Source organism: Anguilla anguilla, chromosome 15, assembly GCF_013347855.1.
Source record: "Anguilla anguilla isolate fAngAng1 chromosome 15, fAngAng1.pri, whole genome shotgun sequence".
Classification (NCBI taxonomy): domain Eukaryota; kingdom Metazoa; phylum Chordata; class Actinopteri; order Anguilliformes; family Anguillidae; genus Anguilla; species Anguilla anguilla.
In genome coordinates this window covers 30,562,031-30,582,313 of record NC_049215.1, presented here as the reverse complement: position 1 = coordinate 30,582,313, position 20,283 = coordinate 30,562,031, and the positions used below count along the sequence as shown (strand labels likewise).

At 43.8% G+C, this 20,283-nt stretch overlaps 1 protein-coding gene across 1 annotated transcript; it reads right to left on the bottom strand.

The window, feature by feature from the left end:
- Positions 1 to 1,303: 1,303 nt before the first annotated feature.
- Positions 1,304 to 19,077, bottom strand: impg2b (interphotoreceptor matrix proteoglycan 2b). The gene is made up of 21 exons (XM_035394316.1): positions 18,876 to 19,077; positions 18,531 to 18,779; positions 17,534 to 17,700; positions 16,820 to 16,845; positions 16,415 to 16,447; positions 15,888 to 15,940; positions 14,329 to 15,407; positions 12,809 to 12,979; positions 12,439 to 12,497; positions 12,297 to 12,317; positions 11,560 to 11,813; positions 10,955 to 11,016; positions 10,440 to 10,728; positions 8,255 to 10,221; positions 7,664 to 7,883; positions 6,060 to 6,270; positions 5,474 to 5,662; positions 4,658 to 4,859; positions 4,398 to 4,477; positions 3,779 to 3,851; positions 1,304 to 3,041 (listed from the first exon to the last, which is right to left on the bottom strand). The coding sequence occupies exons 1-20, from the start codon at positions 18,958 to 18,960 to the stop codon at positions 3,815 to 3,817; spliced, it is 5,454 nt and encodes a 1,817-aa protein (XP_035250207.1). The 5' UTR covers positions 18,961 to 19,077; the 3' UTR covers positions 1,304 to 3,041; positions 3,779 to 3,814.
- Positions 19,078 to 20,283: the final 1,206 nt, after the last annotated feature.

The following is a 20,283-nucleotide window of genomic DNA, read 5'->3' as shown; positions in this document are numbered from 1 at the left end:
GAGCCAGGTTAAGGGGAGGAAGTCAATCAAAGAACCCAATTCAGTTTTCCAGATTTTCATTTTCTGTTTTCATCACGGTCTCTCTCCAATGGCACAGCACAGTGTGTCTTTGCAAACCACCAGGAAAAGACTGCATTAGTAAATGGGAAACTTACCAACCACCATCAGTTGTGTGTTGCTTTAGATGAGGTCTCCACTGTCCATCAAAAAGCCCTAATAACGCTTTCATCCGCAGTTCTGCTTATCCCAAAATCAAAATCCAACATGCTGTGGGATAGAGCGGGAGGTGGGAGGGAGGGGGGAGGTGGGACCATCTAGGAAAGAAGGGGACTGGGGACCAGGTGGGAACATCTAAGAAAAAGGATAATCCCCTGACCACTTCCAAATATGTCAAACTAAAAACCATACTATCCTATCAGTTTTCATCTCAGATCGACAGAACATGGCTTGCATTCCATGGCCAGAATTCTCTATATTCTGTGTGTTCTTTATAAGGAACTGTTGATTAATAACGCCTGTCTCTTAGTGGTAGCTTTTAGAGGGAAAAAGCACTTGCTTTATCTGAGGCCTGCAAAGGAGACAGGCCTCAAATAAATTAGTGTGTTCCAAAGCGCAGACTAGAACAGCAAAATTAATCTCTTCTCTTTCCAAAGGTAAGGCATTATACAAGCATTACAAGAAATAAGATAAACAATGAAATTTACAAATGCTCTAATTCAATGTAGATGTAAACAGTAATATCAAAGGCATAGACTTGTGAAAAACTACTGGAACTGTGGGTAAATGAGTGTGCTCTTATTGGAACTGTTGTTATGAGAGTATTCTTATCGTGTTCGTTCAGTTTCCAGGGCAATGAGCTAATCTAAAGTGGCAGGAAAGTGTTACTTGTCTCTAATCTTGGATTGTTCTGTATGTTTAGCAAGGTTGACACAGGGTCATTTAAGACTTATTCTCTTTTAGAAAGGGTTAATGCCTCGATATCCACTAATCCTGACTCGATAATCTTGGCCTTATTTCCCCAGTGACATGCAACACATCAAGGACAGATTAACAAAATGAGCCAAGTAGTGTATTGTGGGCTTGTTAAAAAAAATTATATGTGGAATGTGTAAAACATACAATAAAAGACTGTTTCTCTTTCATAGTGATGCTGTATACTTTTGTCCTTGGTACATGTTGTTCTTCTAACTATAAAATATTTTATTCTATGAAGTATACAATGTTTAGTGTTCTATTCCATGCAATATATAATTGGTACAATGACCTAAAAGAGGGGAATTCAAACTGAACAGAAGAGAACCAATACTGAAACCTGTTGTTTATTTAGAAAATGAAAGTGTTTGTACAATGAGAAACCTTTGGTTTCCTGATGCATTTTGACAACAAACATTACATGTCAACCATTAAATAAACTCTTTCCAGTAGACATTTACAAACCAATGTATATAACCTCTTGTTATTCAGTACAGAGATAAAAAGTTTATCTTGAGATGTAAAAATGCATATGTATAAAAAATAGACTCCAAAGCATATAGATTCCCAAGGTATAATTCACCTACTTTTGAAGAGATGCACATGATCTTTTATGTCAGTATGGTAAAGTTCTTTACCTCACATACAGGATCTGTACAGGAAATAGCCCACAAACAGAACATGATGCTCCGATATACTAGCAAACATTAAAAGCATTTTATAAAAGTAGAAAGACAAGAGAGAATTTAAAGCTTTTTTTCCAGCGGAAACCATTACTCAATATTGAGCTCATAAAATAACAACGAAAAACATGTGTAGCATCAATTTAAAAAAAGAAACCTTAACATGTCCAACTGAAAGGTCAGAAATGCTGTTTGTAACACTCGCAGTTTGGGAAAATGTAATATCAGATTTAATCAGACTGGTGTCCAGGGCACCTTTTACTTCATAAAATGTTTACTAATTTTGCCATACACTTTTAAGATGGGAATCATGACTTTTTCCTCAGGCATAATTCCCTTTGTAGTATACAACTGAAATTCAGCACAAAAAGTGTTTGTGTTCTGCTTTAGGGTACTACTGCAAAAAGGCAGATGCCAAATGTATATTTGTTCTCATGGTTTTGTATTTAATTTAGTTTTACATGTACATACGCAACATTTCAGACATCCAAAGAGGTATGCTAAAATAGACAAACAAAAGAATAGGTCTGGTCCTAATTCACTTAAGCACCCTACTCAAAATTCTGTACACCACATTTAGTATCATAATTCACTCCATTGATTCAGCAAGGCAATTTGCACTTCAACAGAAGGTTTCCAAATACCCCATGCTATACCTGCTGTATACAAATATCTAATAATGAAATTCAGTTCAACATTTATGTATTAAAATTATTACTTTTAAGAAGAAATTACTACAATTCAAATTAAATCCTAAATCATTTGCAATTAAGCAATTATTTTGTTTTGTTGGTTTTTTTGTGTGTTCATGTCAGGCAGAGTAGAGGATTCTCCTCTGATGTGCTGGGGAGAACCCTGACTTTCAGTAGTGTTCTACTACAGATCAGCAGGGTTCTACCACAGGTCAGACTGAACCAATGAAGGCACTGACTGAAGATGACCTCACGTTAATCCACCTCCCCAATAGCTAAAACAAAAATTCTGCAAACAAAATACAGAACCAGGTGTGTGTGCGTGCGTTTTTGTGTGTGTGTGTATGTGTATAACAGAACCAGATAAAAGTAATGACTGACAAAGCAGCATTTCTTTTTTACCCCATCTATAAAAACCATTTTACTGTACACTTCATTGTCAATATCAAACAGAACAATATCAAACGGAACAGAGTATGACAAATTATTGTCATTGACAAATGTGATTATGACCATGTCCCTCGAGTCACAATGGTCCATCAGTATATTCATCCATCTCTAGTCATTCTCTAACATCTAGTCAAAGTACAATGGCAACAGCAGACATGGAAAAAGCACCCAAGGATCTGTTCCTTTTCCCTCCTTCCTCCCTCTTCCTCCCTCTCTCTCTCTCTTCAACAATGAAGGCATGGTTCTGAAAAGCAAATTATGTGTAATTTAGCTGTGGCTTCAATGTTTATTCCCTTTGATTTTTAAAAAAATATTTCATGTTTAGGTTGATAGCATCAGTCAAACAACTAGCTACAGCTACAAGTTAGAACAGAGAATACAGTCAGGTGCTTCCAAGCCATTTGCCATACCCCATCCACATTTAACGCTAATGCTAACCTAAAATCCAATCCACAAAATCCCATCCATGTCTAACACTAAGACTAACCTATGTCCCCATCCACAACTAACTCTAATGCTAACTCATAACCCCCTTCCACAGCTAACACTAATGCAAAACCATAACCTCACCCACATCTAACGCTAATGCAAACCCATAACCTCACCCACATCTAATGCTAATGCTAACCCATAACCCCATTCAATGGCCAAAGCCAACGCTAAACCATAACCCCATGGTGATGGTCCATCCACGTCTTATCCTGACCCAAAACCCATCCATGTTTTACGCTAATCCACAACCCCATCCACGTCTATAACGCTAACCCAAAACCCCATCCACGTCTTTATACTGCAGAAGGAGAAGACAGGGCAGCTGAAGGGCATCACTGCAGATAAACACTGCAAGCATTTACAGGTGGCACAAACAGATTAAACACCCTTTGTAAGCATTTAATCTGATCGGAGGCCTGCCGGAATGCTTCACTGTGACAGGGTGTTATGGCCTGACACTCTGAGGAGGAGACTCTTTGAGGAAAGTACCTGGCTGTTCACAGGACCTGGTTTTGGATCCTGTACCTATGAGCTGGAGCTCTCCCTCCAGCCGTCCAGTGCCCTGTTTCACACAAGGGAAGTTGGTTAGTTTGATCGCTTGACAAAAAAATGGCTTCGTTTTAATTTAGCGATGGTCCATTTTTTTGATTCCATTGGAGTTCATTCTTTCTCCTGATGACTGAATGAATCTACATGAGGGAGGGTTGCCGGTTCAAACCCCGCCCTGGGCGTGTCGAAGTGTCCTTGAGCAAGACACCTAACCCCTAACTGCTCTGGCGAATGAGAGGCATCAATTGTAAAGCGCTTTGGATAAAAGCGCTATATAAATGCAGTCCATTTACCATTCCATTTACATGAGAACCTACGCACATCTACCAGCTCCTCAGTACAGCCACTCTGGCATTAAGCCCTACAGCGCTTACAGCGAGTGAAGAAATGAACCTCAAGTCAGAATTTGGAGGGATTGTTGACCGAGAGCCCAGCCCCATTGGGAGCACATAACCATGGGGGCAGGAGTACATAATATTGGGGGCATAAGTACGTGATGTTGGGGGCAGGAGAGAAAAGGGGTGTGGAGGGACTGACTCCCCGGACAGGCAGAACTCACCCTTGATGCTGCCGTACATATTCCGCAAACTGACGGTCCCGGGAATACAACTCAATTATCCGTATGCAATCCTGAATCTCCTGCAAGAGGAGGACAGAAGAAAAGGGAAAGAGCAGAGACGATGGTTGTAACTATCCATGAGCAGTTAGCATAAATACAGTTGTGTGCACATGAGCTGTACCATCATGCACATAGAGGTGGGGGGTGTATGAGCTATACCATCATGCACAGGGAGGTGGAGGGTGCGCTTTGGGCAGTACCTCCTTTGTGAGTTCAGTGTTCTCGTAGATGTGTCGGATCTCCTCGCTGCTGAAGTCAGTGGAGGCCTCTAGGCTGGCCGCACTGTAGCAGGGTTCCTCCGGGTAATGGTGGTAGTCGCGGCTACACTCAGACGTTACGTCGTTGTCGTACATGTGGTTGTACTTAGTGGCTCTCTCCAGCGAAGGGACACTGTCGCCATGGCTGAGGGAACAGAGACAGACGCTCAGGAAAGGGAGGGTTCCCAGCAGAGGGAACTCAAAAGGGGGAACCCAGCAGCGGGCACCCAACAGAGCCAACCCAGCAGAGCCAATCCAACAGAGCCAACCCAGCAAAGCCAATCCAACAGAGCCAAACCAGCAGAGCCAATACAATAGAGCCAAAGCAGAAGAGAGAACCAAGCGAAGCCAACTCAGCAGAGGGAACACAACAGAGGGAACCATGTGTATGTGTATAGCATGTGTACGAGGACTTAGATAAGAGGAAGTGATCAAACACTGTTGCCCAGTTAAATGATACTGTATTTAAGGGGTGGAGGGCTCCATTAGCAACATAGCCCTGTTACATAAACTGTCGTTTTACAACATGTGTTACACTAGTATACAGTTTAATAGCTGCCATCTTGGATGTGACATAGAGCAAAAACAGAATTAGGATTAAGTAATTTACTCTGTCCACTCAAGAGTGCAGGTTAACAAGAACTATTCCAGCAAGTTATAAATAGCACATAAATAGTGAGAGATGAGCGGGACTGAAGCAGAATAAGCCGTGAGCTTGCCCTGATTTTGCACCAGGAAAATGCTACACGAGTGTCTCACCTAAGCGGGTCCTCCAGGTCCTCCTTGTCATACTGGTCCCGCACTGTCCTGGCCAGGAAGAAAATGATCGCCGAGGCAACCAGCAGGAAGCCGGCCACAGAGGCAATGGCAATACCCACCACCAGCGGCTCTGAAACGTACTCCTCACAGTGTGCCCCACGATACCACCAGTTTTCCCCAACTCGGCACCTAGGGGGCGCATTTCCATCAGCCTTAAGCACGATACACTCTGAAGACACACAGGCACACATAGACACACACATACACACAAACACACGGACACACATACATACTGTACACAGACAGAGACCTCATAGGCACAGTACAAACTGAAAACACACTGAACTACGAGCCAACCACATACTGTATCAGTCACATATTGATACAAATACCAACAATATACAACTGCACACCTGAATGCCCGCATAGGTCTATATATTACAATAGGATAGTAGACATCTGGTCAGAGCATTTTCTTAAACATGAACTGTTACAATAATGGCTGGAAACACCTCACTTCTGTGGTTGTGTGTTAAGGTGAAAGGTCATGAAAGGCAAGGTCAAAGGTCACGAAAGACCAGCCTACCTGCAGATGGCGCCCTGGCCAGGTATGACATCGCACTTCCCGTCGTTCTGGCAGAAGTCTGGCCGCACATCGCAGATGCTCTGGCAGGGCAGGCCGTCCACGCTGAAGTAGCCCGCATTGCAGACGCACTCTGCCTCGCCCGACCAGGGGTTCACCGTGCACTGGGAAAACTCATTACACGCCTGGAACTTACAAGGGTCCGCCTGGTCACCTGGCAACAGCACAGAGCACAGGAAGTGTGTGTCAGGACCACCTGGTCACTGAGCTGTGATTAACCCCTTACCTCCCCCCACCCCCCTCCACCACATACTGGTTGTTCTCTGTAAATGGTTTTGAAGTTGGGGGTGGGTGTCCTGTCCAGAGGAGGGGGAAGGATCTGGAATCCAGGCAGGGAAATATATTGTGCTGAGGGGGAGAATATCCGCCCTTTTGAATATGACACATAAATGCTAAAGCAGCAGCCCTGTATCTTTAAAAAAAAAATTTATTCCATGCTCTTTCAGTGTTCATTTTAAAAAAAATGACAAATCAGTCATGTATAATCTGGCCTACGCCAACTCCTTAAGTCTCCCACAAATCTTTTCCCATACGATTTACAAATGATGTCACCTTAAGAAGTAAAAAATGTTAAAAGAATGAAAATCGAAACAATATGCGAAACAAACCTATTTCCCCTAATTTTGCACATTGCTTCTATGACTATAAATATCAAATGTATACTTGAACAATATGGTAAAAAAAATTATTTACTGTACATACTGTATCAGAATTTTTTAGATTAGGTTGAATGGACACAGTTCTTCAGTTAGCAAATTAGACACAGGATTTATCCTACACATGACTGCTGAATAGATCTGTAGATGTAGTCTGGTGACCAGGTCTCCCCAACCAGCCCGCCAACTGGGCTCAGTTCTTAGACAACATCCCGTCTGTTCCCCCTCAATGCACACTCATCCTCACACCCTCATCTGCCTTTTCCCTAATCTCACTGACTCATCATTCTGACATTACTCACAAAAGATCTTTCAGCCAGCCGTAGCTGATTGGCTCAGACAGATCGCAACAGATCCAAGGTGATTGGCTCAGACAGTTGATAACAGCTTACCACAGCAGCCATAATAAGTAGAACGATAAAACAAGACCTGAATCATTCAGTATTATTACTGGGCACATGTTAGTCCACGGGTCCGAGGCTGAGATACATTAGGTGAGTTCACTGAGGACAGTACTAAAGGAATAAATCTGAGTGAAGTCAATGTGTGAATGAAATGGGGAAAAGGCTTGGAAACATTTATGCCACGCTGAGTTTTCACATAAGCACATTTCAGATTTTCCGAAATTCTTCAAGTAAATAATTATTTCCCCAGATAGCCAGGAAGTTGAGACATGACTTCAGCCAGCCATTACTTTTTCTTGTGTGTCAAATGTTTTCACAATTTATTTTTCAAATTTCTATTCTGTAAAAGTGGTGTGGAAACACATACTGACGTATCTCCATCAATTGCAATACATATATATAGGCCTATATATATACTATCGTAGGTTTTCACATTCATACAGATCTACGTCATAGGAACATTGATTGTAAGAATGGGAATTTTTACCTGACTCCACATCGAGAGAGTACTTGTCGATGGCGAGATTCATGGTCTGGTAGGCTGTGTGGCAGAAATCCTCCAGGATGAGGTAGACAGAGTTTGTGACATCACGGGGCACCGGTTTCGCAAACTTCATTCTGCTGTTCACCATAATGCTTCCATTCCTAAAGTTGAGGATCTCCAGGTTCTGGAAGTTGCTGAGATTGGACTGTAGGTAGGGGACCAGCTATAGCAAAAAAGACAGGCCCTCATTACCTTATGTTTGCAAGGCTAAGAGTCTTAACTCACAGTCAGTATAACCAAGCTAACCAAACAATACTGATAACCAAACCAAACAATACTGATAAGAATCAGATAATAATTGTGATTATAGACAGCATTAGTGGCTGGTGAAACTCAGTCTTCTGCACAGAAAAAGATTGTTATTAAGTTTCGATTGAAAGTTTCTCATAAACTTTTTTAAAATAAAAATAAACTTATAATATTTATTTAAGATACACTGTAATATGTTTCTGGATCATATATTATTTATAATTAGGATATTATATTCAAGCAGCTGTAATCATTTACTGTATACATATAATATAAATACTGTACCAGCTCCATAAATCTCTGCTCCAGTGCTTTGTATTCAGGGGAGCTCTTGTTGAAGAGGTCCTCAGAGAACATCATATTCGTGACCCTAAGCCTGAAGAACACCGTCAGTGCCCTTCCTCTACCAGTGGGCATAGCAACACTAGCCATGTCAGTTTCTTGAGCAATACTGGCGGGGTCCCTGCTGCCTTCACCCTCCGGGTGGCCTGCCCCAGCATACTGAAGTACGTCATATGAGTCATAGAACAGGTCCAGGTCCCAGTTTAGAGAGTCTGGCCTGTGTGTCTCCAGCACTTCTGCACCATCTTGGCCCTCCTGAATCCTGGAGAAGTCAGAGGCACCAGGTTCTGGCATGATGCCGATGTCACCGGCACCCTCTTCAGCAGGTGTGGTTATGTCCAGCAAGCCCTCAGTGGGTCTGAAGGTTGGTCTGTAAAATGGTGGAAGGATGGTGAGCGCTACATCTGTTTCAAAAATCTCCAAGTTATTAGCTTCCTCCAATGTGGCCTCACGTGTTTTCTCAGGTGTTTCTTCAGGTGAAGCAGGAGTGACTTCACTATAGAGCATGTAATCAGGTAAGAAATCCATGGTGGTTTTGTCCATTGAGTACAGGTCAGGGGGTGGAGTGTCCATCATTGAAGGATGAAGCGGCACAGAGTCGTCCTCTTCAGGCACAGAGTTGAAGACTCGAGTGAAAGGCGACTCCCTCTCTGGGGAAAGTGGTGTGGGGATAGGAAGACTTTGGAATTCTCTGACCACAGGTGCTCTTGTCATAACTACCTGGATTTCACCCTCAGCCAGCTCTTGCTCTGAGAATCCCATGGATGGAGGCTCTGGTGGCAGGTCAACTGCTACCTCTGTCTCGATCTCGGTACCTCCCTCTTTATTGGTGGACTCTGAAAATGCAGGGGGGTCAGTGAAGCCCTGTGAAATATGGGGGTCCAAACTTGAATCTGATTGTTCGTGGACGGGCGTCTCCATTTTGGTTTCGATTTCAGAGGATGATGATATGTCCTGGACCAATGGAGGATGTTTGACTTCCACAGCCATCATGTCGGGTGGCTTGGTCATCAAAGAGGTTTCCAGGACATCAGTGGACTGTGAGCCGGTGACCGTTAGTCCTCCCTGCACTGGGGCCTCGGTTGTGACATCAGTGGGTAGGACAGGGTAACCTGTGACCGGGATGACCATAGTTGAGGGTTCACTGACGTAATAGTCATCATATATTCCAGAAGCCTCTAGTGTCTGCATGGAAAGCTCCAGAGCACCCATCGTCCAGAACACAGGGGCCTGATCAGTGGTGGTATAGTGGGGGTGAGTGCGGATGTCCTGAGTCACCAGGACTCTGTCCAAAAATGGCTCATCCACACTCAGATCTGCATTTGGCTCAGGTTCCTCATCCTCTATGACAACTTCTGTTTGTATGGTGGATTCGTAATACTCCTCCTCCTCTTCTGGTTGCTTACTGTAGATTTCAAATTCAACCTCTTCCTCCATCTCTTCCATGACCACTGGATTGATCCCTGCCATGGGTCCTTCCATAACCACTGCATCAGTCTCTGATGTGGGTCCTTCCGTGACCACCGAATCTGTCTCTGCTGTGGATCCTCCCTCCATCAAAGGCTGCACCTCCACTTCTCCCGGGTTCTCTGTTGTCAGAATGAACCATGGCCAGACATCCAATTCCCTTTCCCCTCCAGAGAAGCCTGACCCTGAGCCCATGTCAAACAGGTCACTAAGGGCCTTCTCGTCCTGCAGGGTGGCCACTGACTCAGTGGGGATGGCTGTTGCAAAGTAGGTGCTGGTGTTCAGGGTCTCTGCAGGCAAGTTGCTCTCTGTGAGCTCAACTCCAGAGGGCACTGCTGTGCTCAGGCTTGGGACATCAGCACCCTTTTCCACAACTGTACTATCTGTCTTTGAGGGTTCAGTGTTGCTGAAGAGGAACCCCTCCTCTTCAATATCTCCATTATCTAAAACAGCAAAAAACATTTCAAATTACGAAGAAGAATTCTGGTCTACTAGTATATTAATACAGTATAGCTGTAGGTCACCTACATGTAATGATGCACCCTGAATGTTAAAATGCACACTGTCTCTGATTAACTAATAAACAATCAGATAAATGTCTATTGATAAGTTTTAATTATTTTTTTAAAAAAACCATTAAATGTCTAGATTATGCACTCACACTGGTCAACAGGTGGAGGAGTGGTTTGAGATGTGTCTGAATTGGAGGTGGACTCAAGGTTCATCTCAAAGGTCTTGTCATTGAACTCTGGAGGAGGTAAAGTGAGGCTCTCCTCCAGAATGAGGACATCGTTCTCCCCGGCGGCCATGCTCGGTGGCTCCCCACGAAGGCCGGGCAAATCGAACGGGTCGAACAGGAAGTCTTCCTTGCTGAGGCCAGCGAAGACATCATTGCTGCTCAGTTCCCTGCCGGTCATGTCAGGTGGCTTCTCTGCTGCAAGAACGTTGTCCTGGCAATCAGAGGAGAAAACCGTGATGCAAACCCACCTCGGAACTGGGCTTATAACACTAAGATTATTTGGTTAAAATCCCTGCTTGCTTGATTGTTGCTCCCATTAGCACAGTATTGACCTGAATTGTTTCAGTAAATATCCAGCTGTAGAAATGGATTGCATTGAAATGGATCAGATATGCTTGCTGCACATAAATATAACTCAATCATAGTTACTCACTAACCATGTATTCATTTGTGCCAGCAGGTCCAGTGGTGGGTTTTAAGAATGGAGTGAGAGTTTCCACTGCAGAACACAAGAAATAGTCCAGGTCAAATACAAATGCACTGAAGGAATATTAGGGTTCATATGATATTGATGTAGTATCCAGATAGAATTTGGATCATACCCAAGACTACCCATACATGTATAATTATCATTATGCTGAGAGTTGTCTATATTATTATAATTATCAATAACAAGTGAACATTATCTCTAACGTCTACCTTCACCTTCACCCGAACCCTAACACATCTAAAAATAATACATTACCTCAGGAGATCACTCCACACAGTCTGTAACTTAAGCCACCAGAGCCAACCAACAAAGGTTTTGATGGGCCAAAAAACAAGGATGTTGTTGTGGCCTTACATAGTGCTCCAACATAAATCCCACCCACCACTAAAATTTGAATTGTGTGGCCCAGGGATGGCTGTGGCTCCAAACGGCTGTATAGTGTGCTTATGTCAGCGGTCAACTTTGTACTCTACACTCACGTAGCCTGAACATGACGCCACAGTCCATACTTTACTCTGAGGTGCAGTCTTGGCTGTGCCAGTCAGTTCTTACCGCTCTCCAGCTGTAGAGAGTCAGGGTCCACTGCCAGCGTGGTATTTCCCAGGATGCTCTCCTTGTGCAGGGCCTCGGTGATGTAGTTGCGGAAGTCCGTGATGGTGTAGACCACAGTGGGCCTCTCCTCAAGCTCCAGGTAGGATTTCTCCACCATGTTCGACTGCAGGTTGATGTAGTCCATGGTCTCGTTGCTGATACCCTCTGCATCGACCTCCAGAGTTACGGCATATCGGACCACCACAGCACTGCCCCTGACAGACAGAGGCCAAGCAGGGTGAAGGGGTGGAGGAGATGGGGTGTGGAAAGCACTGGTGTGGTAGTGGGGGTTTCTAAGGTCCTAACTCCCTGCTTTGAAGCCAGAATTTGGCTTTTTTCAAAAAAGCAATTCAGTTTGCATAGCTTCTGCCCTACCTGGAGAATCAAACCGGCAACCTTTCGGTTACAAGCCCAGTTCCCTAACAGTTGCACTGCACCCCTTATATTTCCATAATTTAACTTAGGTATTGAAGAATTCAAATTACTGCAACTGCTGATTTCACGAATTAGTTCTCTCCCCACTGGTTGAAGGTGTGTAAGTTAGTGAAATCAGCAGGCATCATGATTGGTTGGAATGAAAACCTGCATACTATCACCGCCCACCATTGTACATGATTGGGCACCACTAGCATACTGAGAAGGTGCCACTATATAAGTCTGCACAAGCTTGTAGTGTCTCATCCTACACAGTCACTCACCCTTTGGCATCCCTGTGCTCCCTGGAAGTAAATGAAAAATGAATGTAAATGAAAAGAAGTCAGAAAGTGATCACAATTTATTTTCCAAGATCCAATGACAATTCAGATTGTTTAAATTGAAATTATGTCTGTTAAAACTCACCTGAATTCCAGCACAACCACACTCTTAAATCCTGGCAGCTTTTCAAAAACATCTTCAATCTAGAATAGACAAAAACAGACAAATGAAGAGGAAAGATGAGGTTCGCAGATGGAATTTTTTCATTCTACTAATGACTAAATTTATTCTACTAATTCTCTCCACAGTAATGAGGGTGTCTGAGCTTTGAGAAATCTTTCAGGATTGCGTTCCTCCAACCCTCACCCTCAGCACCCTACTCTTAACCGTTGAAATTTTCCTTGCTAGCACGGCTGATTCATTCAAGAATGAAATCAGAGATGGAGGCAGGGAGAAGTGGTAGACGCAGAAGTATGAAAAGCAGCAGAGAGCAGAAGGGCAGTAATGGTCCCACCTTCTCTGTAAACTGCCGGGCCAGCCGCTGGTAGAGGGAGCTGGAGGGGTCCTTCAGTGCATCGCTGTAATGCTCGCCCTTCAGCTGGATGCTCAGCTCCACCACCTGCTCTCCCACAGGCCGGGCTGGTCTGGCCGCCATGTCCAGGTCTATCTCGATCTCATTGTGGCTCTGAGTCCAGCATAGAGAAAACACAGCTGAATTCATATATGCATTCAAATTCATACATTCATGTATAACCAGAGAGGAGGACACAGGCTGCTCAGCACATGTAATGTAAACCAGGTTTGGGGACAATTTCAATTTCAGTTGTAGTCAGTGGGACAATTCCCATTCAAATTATGGATGGAATTACAAGAATAGAATTGGAAGCAATGAAATTGGAACCAAACTGGAATGGAATTTAGACATTTTGAGCTGGCTCTGAATTGAAATTGGAAACATTTTTAATAATCAAAATTTGTATCAATTTTAAATTTAGACTCTCTGATTGAATGTAAAGGCCCTGTCTATCAGGCATAATGACCATGAAAAGAAACACTGTGTAAATAAATTATCTTTTCTCTAAATATAACATTAGTAAAAATGGTAAAACTAGCTCAATATAGGTATGTGGATGCGTGGGGTAGGGCTTGTGTTGTATGTGCTGCATGTACTCCTTTCTTGCATCTCCTAGGATAATATCTGAGTACTGATTGCGTCTCTACTGCCTTTAGACAAGTCCCTGTCATACTTCAGATAAGAAATATTCTCTGCTGTCCAGAAATGTTGCACAGTTCTCTTCTCCAATTCCACACTACACATCCAGAGAAATATTGGACGGCCCAATTGCTGCTGCAAAATGTTCTACTTGACCTCTACAAAATCTGGCTTGGGGGCCGATGACTCAGACACCGAGGTACTTTCCAAGAGGACTAAAATGGAAAAACCGCCAAAAGTTCCCTCCAAAATAATTCACACCCTTGGAAAAGGTCAGGATGAAAGACCGCATAAATAGACACAAATGCTGAACCACATTTTAATTCTCGAGCATGAGGAACATATTCTACTTCAATAATGATTCTATGTAACCAACCAAAATAACACTTTGTTTTGTTTCTTCTGAGAGTTCTACTGGATACCTTTGGCGATGGATGAAACATAGATTTGATGAGTGTTGCCTTATTTTTATGCCCCACAGAAAACTATAATCAGTGATACCCAATGCTTTCTCCCCCCACCCCCCCCCACCCCCACCCCCCAACACAAACCTCAGGCATCATGACTATGATCTAACCTGAGCTGCTTCACAAACAAACAAACACACGTTCATCCAAAGGGAAGCAGCAGTTTAAACGGATGTAAATGGCCACTGATTGTGAAATACATAAAAGCCAAAACATGATGAACATGATTAGAGCACGATCTGACACAATCTTTGTAAATATTAGGATATCATTTCTGACAAATCCTGAGAGGAACAGATATTACAGTGATGTACATCAGTGGTATAAAACAAAGCCAACTCCATTACTACTTACCAAATCCTCCTTGTTATTAAAATGCACACTGGCAGCTGTAGCCTCAGTAATTACTCCTGGAGTGACTTCAGCAGGGATTTCCGAGACAAATTCTGGGGTGTCCACCTTAACTTCCTTAATAACCTCAGACGGGACCTTCTGCGTGACCTCTGGAGTGACCTCCACAGTGACCTCTGGAGTGACCTCCACAGTGACTTCTGGAGTGACCTCCACAGTGACTTCTGGAGCGATTGCCATAGTAACATCTGGAGTGACCTCCACAGTGACCTCTGGAGTGACTGCCATAGTAACATCTGGAGTGACCTCCACAGTGACCTCTGGAGTGACCTCCACAGTGACTTCTGGAGTGACCTCCACAGTGACCTCTGGAGTGACCTCCACAGTGACTTCTGGAGTGACTGCCATAGTAACATCTGGAGTGACCTCCACAGTGACCTCTGGAGTGACTGCCATAGTAACATCTGGAGTGACCTCCACAGTGACCTCTGGAGTGACCTCCACAGTGTCCTCCGGGGTGACCCCTAAAGCAACCTCCGGGGTGACTTCCACAGCGACCTCAGGCACAATCTTTTGTGTGACCTCCACAGTGACCATTGGAGTGGTTGCCACAGTGACCTCTGGAGTGGCCTCCACAGAGACCTCTGGAGTGATTGCCATAGTAACCTCTGGAGTGACCTCCACAGTGTCCTCTGGGGTGATCCCTAAAGCAACCTCCGACGTGACTTCCACAGTGACCGCAGGCAGAACCTTTTGTGTGACCTCCTCTGTGACCTCTGGAGATGTTGCAACAGTAACCTCTGAAGTTGCCTCTGGAGTGGTCGCCGCAGTAACCTCTGAAGTGGCCTCTGGAGTGGTCGCTGCAGTAACCTCTGAAGTGGTTGCCACAGTAACCTCTGAAGTGACCTCTGGAGTGGTTGCCACAGTAACCTCTGAAGTGCCCTCCACAGTGACCACTGCAGCAACCTCAACAGAGACATCTCGGGTAACTGTCACAGCGAGACCTTGTGTAATGTCTGGCATGGCAGTTGAGACCACCCCATCCATGAAGGACTCTTGTCCAGGAACAGCGATATCCCCATCTGCAAAAAATTGAGTCTGGTTACAGACAACAAGCTCAGTCAATCTAGCCCACTGCATCAGAGTCTACACTTCAGACAGTCACTGCTAATCTCGCTGTATCACATAATCAAACTGGTAAAATTAAGAGCCATGATGTGGGTTAATATGGATTAAGGTCTATTTTAAGCGGCCCATGTGTCAGGAGCAGGCTAACCTTATGTGACACAAAAGGGAATTCCACATTCTCAGTAGACAGGAAAAAAGGGAAGATGGTAGACACTTCATATAGGCATGAAATCTGATATTTAACAGGCAGGTATAGATGCAGGTATGCACCTTCCCAACTACATATGAATAATTGACGTGCTCACCGTTGCACAGTGGTGAACTTTCACACAGATATGCAGTCTCACATGGTTCAAAAGGTTACCCATGTGAACCATCACCATGGTAGTAATGTACAGAAAAGAACGGCTCATAGGCATGAACTTCAAACAGACCTTGTTGGGTGGTGACAGTATCTTGACTGGGAGGGGGTGATGTCATCTGAGCGCTACAACAAAAAAAAACATGCATTAACGTGCAGCCTTGGAGGTATTTTGGAGGGAAGAAAATGAATGTTGATAAAATCTTTGCTCTCGTTTCCCAAGGAGAGCAGTTTCAGAGCATTCTCCATCCACCGTGATGTTCAGCCGAGTCCAGCTGCTTTTGATGAAAATGCAGGACACCAAACGACTAATCCGTTTGTCTATTCGGTAACCATGACGAACGTAACTGTTGTTTCAAATAAAAACACAGCACAGTAAAAAAGCTAGAAATTGCTGGCTCTGGGGGTAGCCTACGGTCTATTGCAGAGAGGGGCAAAGGAGACTGAGCAGTGTACGTAAATGGAACTTGCGTTCAATCACAGCAGTAAATAGCTGGTTGAGTTGCAGCTTGATTAGGTTCTATCAAGCAGAGTTAGCGTACAGGTGTGGAGGGAATGGTGGTCTGCAGGTGAGCTCTGGATTGGAGTAAACAGGCCTACCTGCACTCGGGTAGCAATGGGTTGATTGGCTCACTGGGGGTGGGGGTCAAGGTTCAGGGAGGTGGAAACAGGAAGTTGTGTGTAAATACAGAGAGGGGACAAACATAGTTGTGTGTATGTGTGTGTGTGCGGGTGTTTGCGTGTGTGTTCGAGTGTGTGAACGCACATAAGTGTGTACACATGCATATATGTCAATTACTGCCATTATTCATCTGGTGGACTCAAGAGCTTTCATACATACATCAGTGGTGCTTAGCAACATGAACATCATCTTATCGATGTGAACATCTGTAAATCCTTGCACCTTCTCTCTGTGCTCTTTTATATTCAGCAGTTTGTGTCCCTCTTTCAGTAGGTGATAGTGAAATTCAGTCTGATTCATGAGAAGGTGATAAAAAGGTTTACCTGCTTAACTCCGTTGATGAAATTCTCTGAAAGAGAAAACGTAAAAAAGTCAAAGTAATGCATTTATTCACTCACACACATTCACACCCTCTCATGCAAACACACTCATTCTCTCACTCAAACACATCAATGTATATTCTCCCACACTCAGTTCCCCTCATGCATTCTAACCGTTGTCACACACTAACACAGGGTTAGGCAACCCTGGTCCTAGAGTGTCAGACATGTTCCTGGTTTTTGCTCCATTCAAACCTATAACTACATGTACTTAATCGGATTCATAATCTTTCTTCATGAGCATCATTGTGACAATGTGCTGGAGGTACTCAGTGGCTAATTCAAGCTGTGACTATTCAGCATCAGAATCTTAATAATCTATCAAACTCTTGTGACCAAGCTCAGGTGGAACAAAATCCAGGAACATCATGGGTACTCCGGGTTCAGGGCCCGCCCCCCCTTGTACTAAAACAGTGTCACTCATTCATTTTATTTACTCAGTCATTCAACTTTATTCTCACACTTCGCTTGTTTGCAAATAATCACTGAAGACTGTACATTTTTAATCATAATTTCAGTCTGTTAATTATTCAGTGCATTGTGCCATTTTGTGTGATTATTAATGTATATACAGTATGTATGTGTGTGTGTGTGTGTGCATTCATGTGTCTGTATGCGTGTGTGTGTGTGTGTGTGTGTGTGTATCCCTGCACTTACACTCCGAACCAAGGACAGGTGCTCCTCTGATTGGCTGAAATTAGAGGCAATATCCCGGGCTGAGACATTGCCCTCCTGACACATGGACATCCAGCGGCGATATTCATCCCTCTCTGGTAGGCGGTCCCAGAAGATCTTGAAGGCCTCCCAGATGGTCTCCTGGCAAACTGGCGGGACACAGAACCAGTCAGAACACAGGACCCGACAGGGCTTTTGATCCCAGAGTGTAACTGACATTCTGTGACTGACATTCTGTGTAACCTTGCCTCCGACAATCCTGTTATATACACTTGGGTTTCTACTGTATATTTGTCGTTCCTAAAAAGTCGCCACCTAGCGGTCTGCAATTGGCGATAGCTATTGGTCTGTCAAGGGTTTGCAAATCAACGCTACAGCTATCAGTAGGACCATGGCACACTTCAGCTGAACTTTGAGAAAAAAAATGCTGCGTTACTGGGTGATTGGTCAGACATGGTTCTAGTGTACGGATGTCCCACCACTCCCCCTCACCACTAGGCTGGTGTCAAATCTAAACTGTGGCCAGCAGATCCACGGGGTCCACAGACTGCTACCTATACTGAATCTATGTGCTCATAAGTTCCGTACAAGTTTGTCCTACTATAACGGTCACCTGCGAGAAATTTTTTTTATTAATAATTACTAACATAAAATGATTATACAAATAATTTTGCATTAATTCCCCATGATTTCTCTGGCAGGGTAGCCTATTGGTCCAGGGCTCAGGAAAGTCACGGGATAACAAGATGAGTAGAAACAGATGGAAATCTCAATGAAGACATTAAAAGGAAAGGGCAACACTGAATCTCTGTACCTGAAGTGGCTTAACAGAAAACAAAATCAACCAGTGGTGTCCAAAATGAGGGCCTGCACCATCTGACCCACCTTATGTAACATTATCTCTGAGAACCAATTAATTTCACCTGCTTCAGAATCCATAAACACAGCGGTTTCACCACACAGGTGATCAATGGCTTACCTCGGACATGGAAGTAGTTCAGGTGATTTGCAACGGCTTGCTGCATAGTGTCTTGCGAGCAAAGCCTAACTCCACTGGGAAACAGAATGTTGCGTTTTCTTCTGGGAATTGCACCTTTGTCTTTGATCAGCGATTGCTGAGCTACTGGCTGGGTGAGTTTCACAGGAAGCAGCTGGTTTAAAAAAATCCCAGCATCCTCTTTAGATTCCTGTCCAGTTGGACCTTCAGGGAAAACTCCTTGAGCCGCATCTGAAACACCCAAGGGCAAGTAAAACAGTCTTGTTGGAGGTGTGCAGATGGAAAGAGATCACGGCACATGCAGTATTCATACACATTTATACATACCTGTATTTATGCACAAGGGTCCCATCAAAAAACCCATTATGAAAATGCGTAAAAAATATTTCCACGAAAAGTCCAGCAGCATCATAAAATCCGCGGTTGACAGGAAATAGCTTGCCTAAGTGTCTATCTGAAAAACACTACTCCTGCAGTAATAGCTATATGGTGGTGTGCGTTCCCCTGTTTGAGTTTGATGAGTAGGACGATTGGCAGAGACTCAGATTATTTCCATTAATAGAGTGATTTTCTTTGCCGTGAAGGGGAGCGGACTGCAGCAGAGTGGAGGTTAGCCAGGTAGGCAGATGGCACTCGAAAAGATTTTTTTTTTCCTTCGGTCTGTAATCCTCTCAGATAAACCCTTTAGACCAGGTCATCAAGAAGTTAGCAATGGTGCTAGGGTGCTAAGACAGGAAATATGAAGAGAAAAATGTAAGGAGTTATACATTATTTTATTGTCTCAAACACATGCAATCGCAAACCAAGTTCCTAATGATGTACTCTGAACTCAAGACATCCTACAGCACACACACATACACAAGAACAAAACAAGGACACCACCCCAAACACACATACACATCCACACATTCACTTACACACACATACACATGTACATTTTATTAGGGAAAATAGAGTTCAAATAATTAGAATGACCGGTATTAATTGTTATTTCAATTAAATTAAATTATTTAATTGAAATGACAAGTGTTGAGGAAGCTAAAACTCACTTTATTAAAGATAATTACAGTTGGTTTGTAGGCAGCTATTAGTAGTCCATTCTGATGTATCACTAGTCTGTAAAGTGTAAATTCAATTGAATTGTACTTTAAACACTATAATTATATTACACCCTTTTCCAGCAATATTGTATCTTGGTTTGTGTGTGCTTCAGTAGTGAATAGAATAGAATAGAAAACTTTATTGTCCATTAAATATAAAATAAAATGTAAATTTTCCTTCAGCTCAATGCTCATTGCAAGTGACACAGACAAAGGTATACACGGATTAAAAAACATAACGGCAAACATTGGACAACCATAAGGTCACTATAATGTCCTTCAAGTAACAACACCGTGAGCCCGTCAAACAACAGCTCCTGGTTACCGTTAGCTACATCCACATGCCCAAGTCTCTGCCTGGTCCATTATTGAGGATAGTGCATACATGTCTCTTTACCCTTCAGTGAGAGCAGGCACTGTTCCATACCAGGGCATTAATAAGGTAACTGCACCAGCCAAGCGAGCTGTTGCACAACACACTGGCACGTCGCCTCGGAAACGGCACCTGGAGTTTTTACGACCGCTCAGGGGAGCCCACTGAGTCGAGATTAGCGCACGCCGCAGCCAATAAGCCTGCTCGTCACCCGGGGGGGCGGTCGCGCTCGGAGGGGGTGAAATCGGGTGGCGCTTCCGAT

Excerpts from the sequence above, each read along its gene's own strand:
- impg2b (XM_035394316.1), bottom strand. The coding sequence starts at position 18,960 with ATGATGCTGCTGGACTTTTCGTGGAAATATTTTTTACGCATTTTCATA. Across the intron at positions 11,814-12,296 it reads GAGCACAGGGATGCCAAAGG|GGGCAGTGCTGTGGTGGTCC; the intron begins GTGAGTGACTGT and ends TCTGTCTGTCAG. Across the intron at positions 10,222-10,439 it reads TCCTCCACCTGTTGACCAGT|ATAATGGAGATATTGAAGAG; the intron begins GTGAGTGCATAA and ends TTGCTGTTTTAG.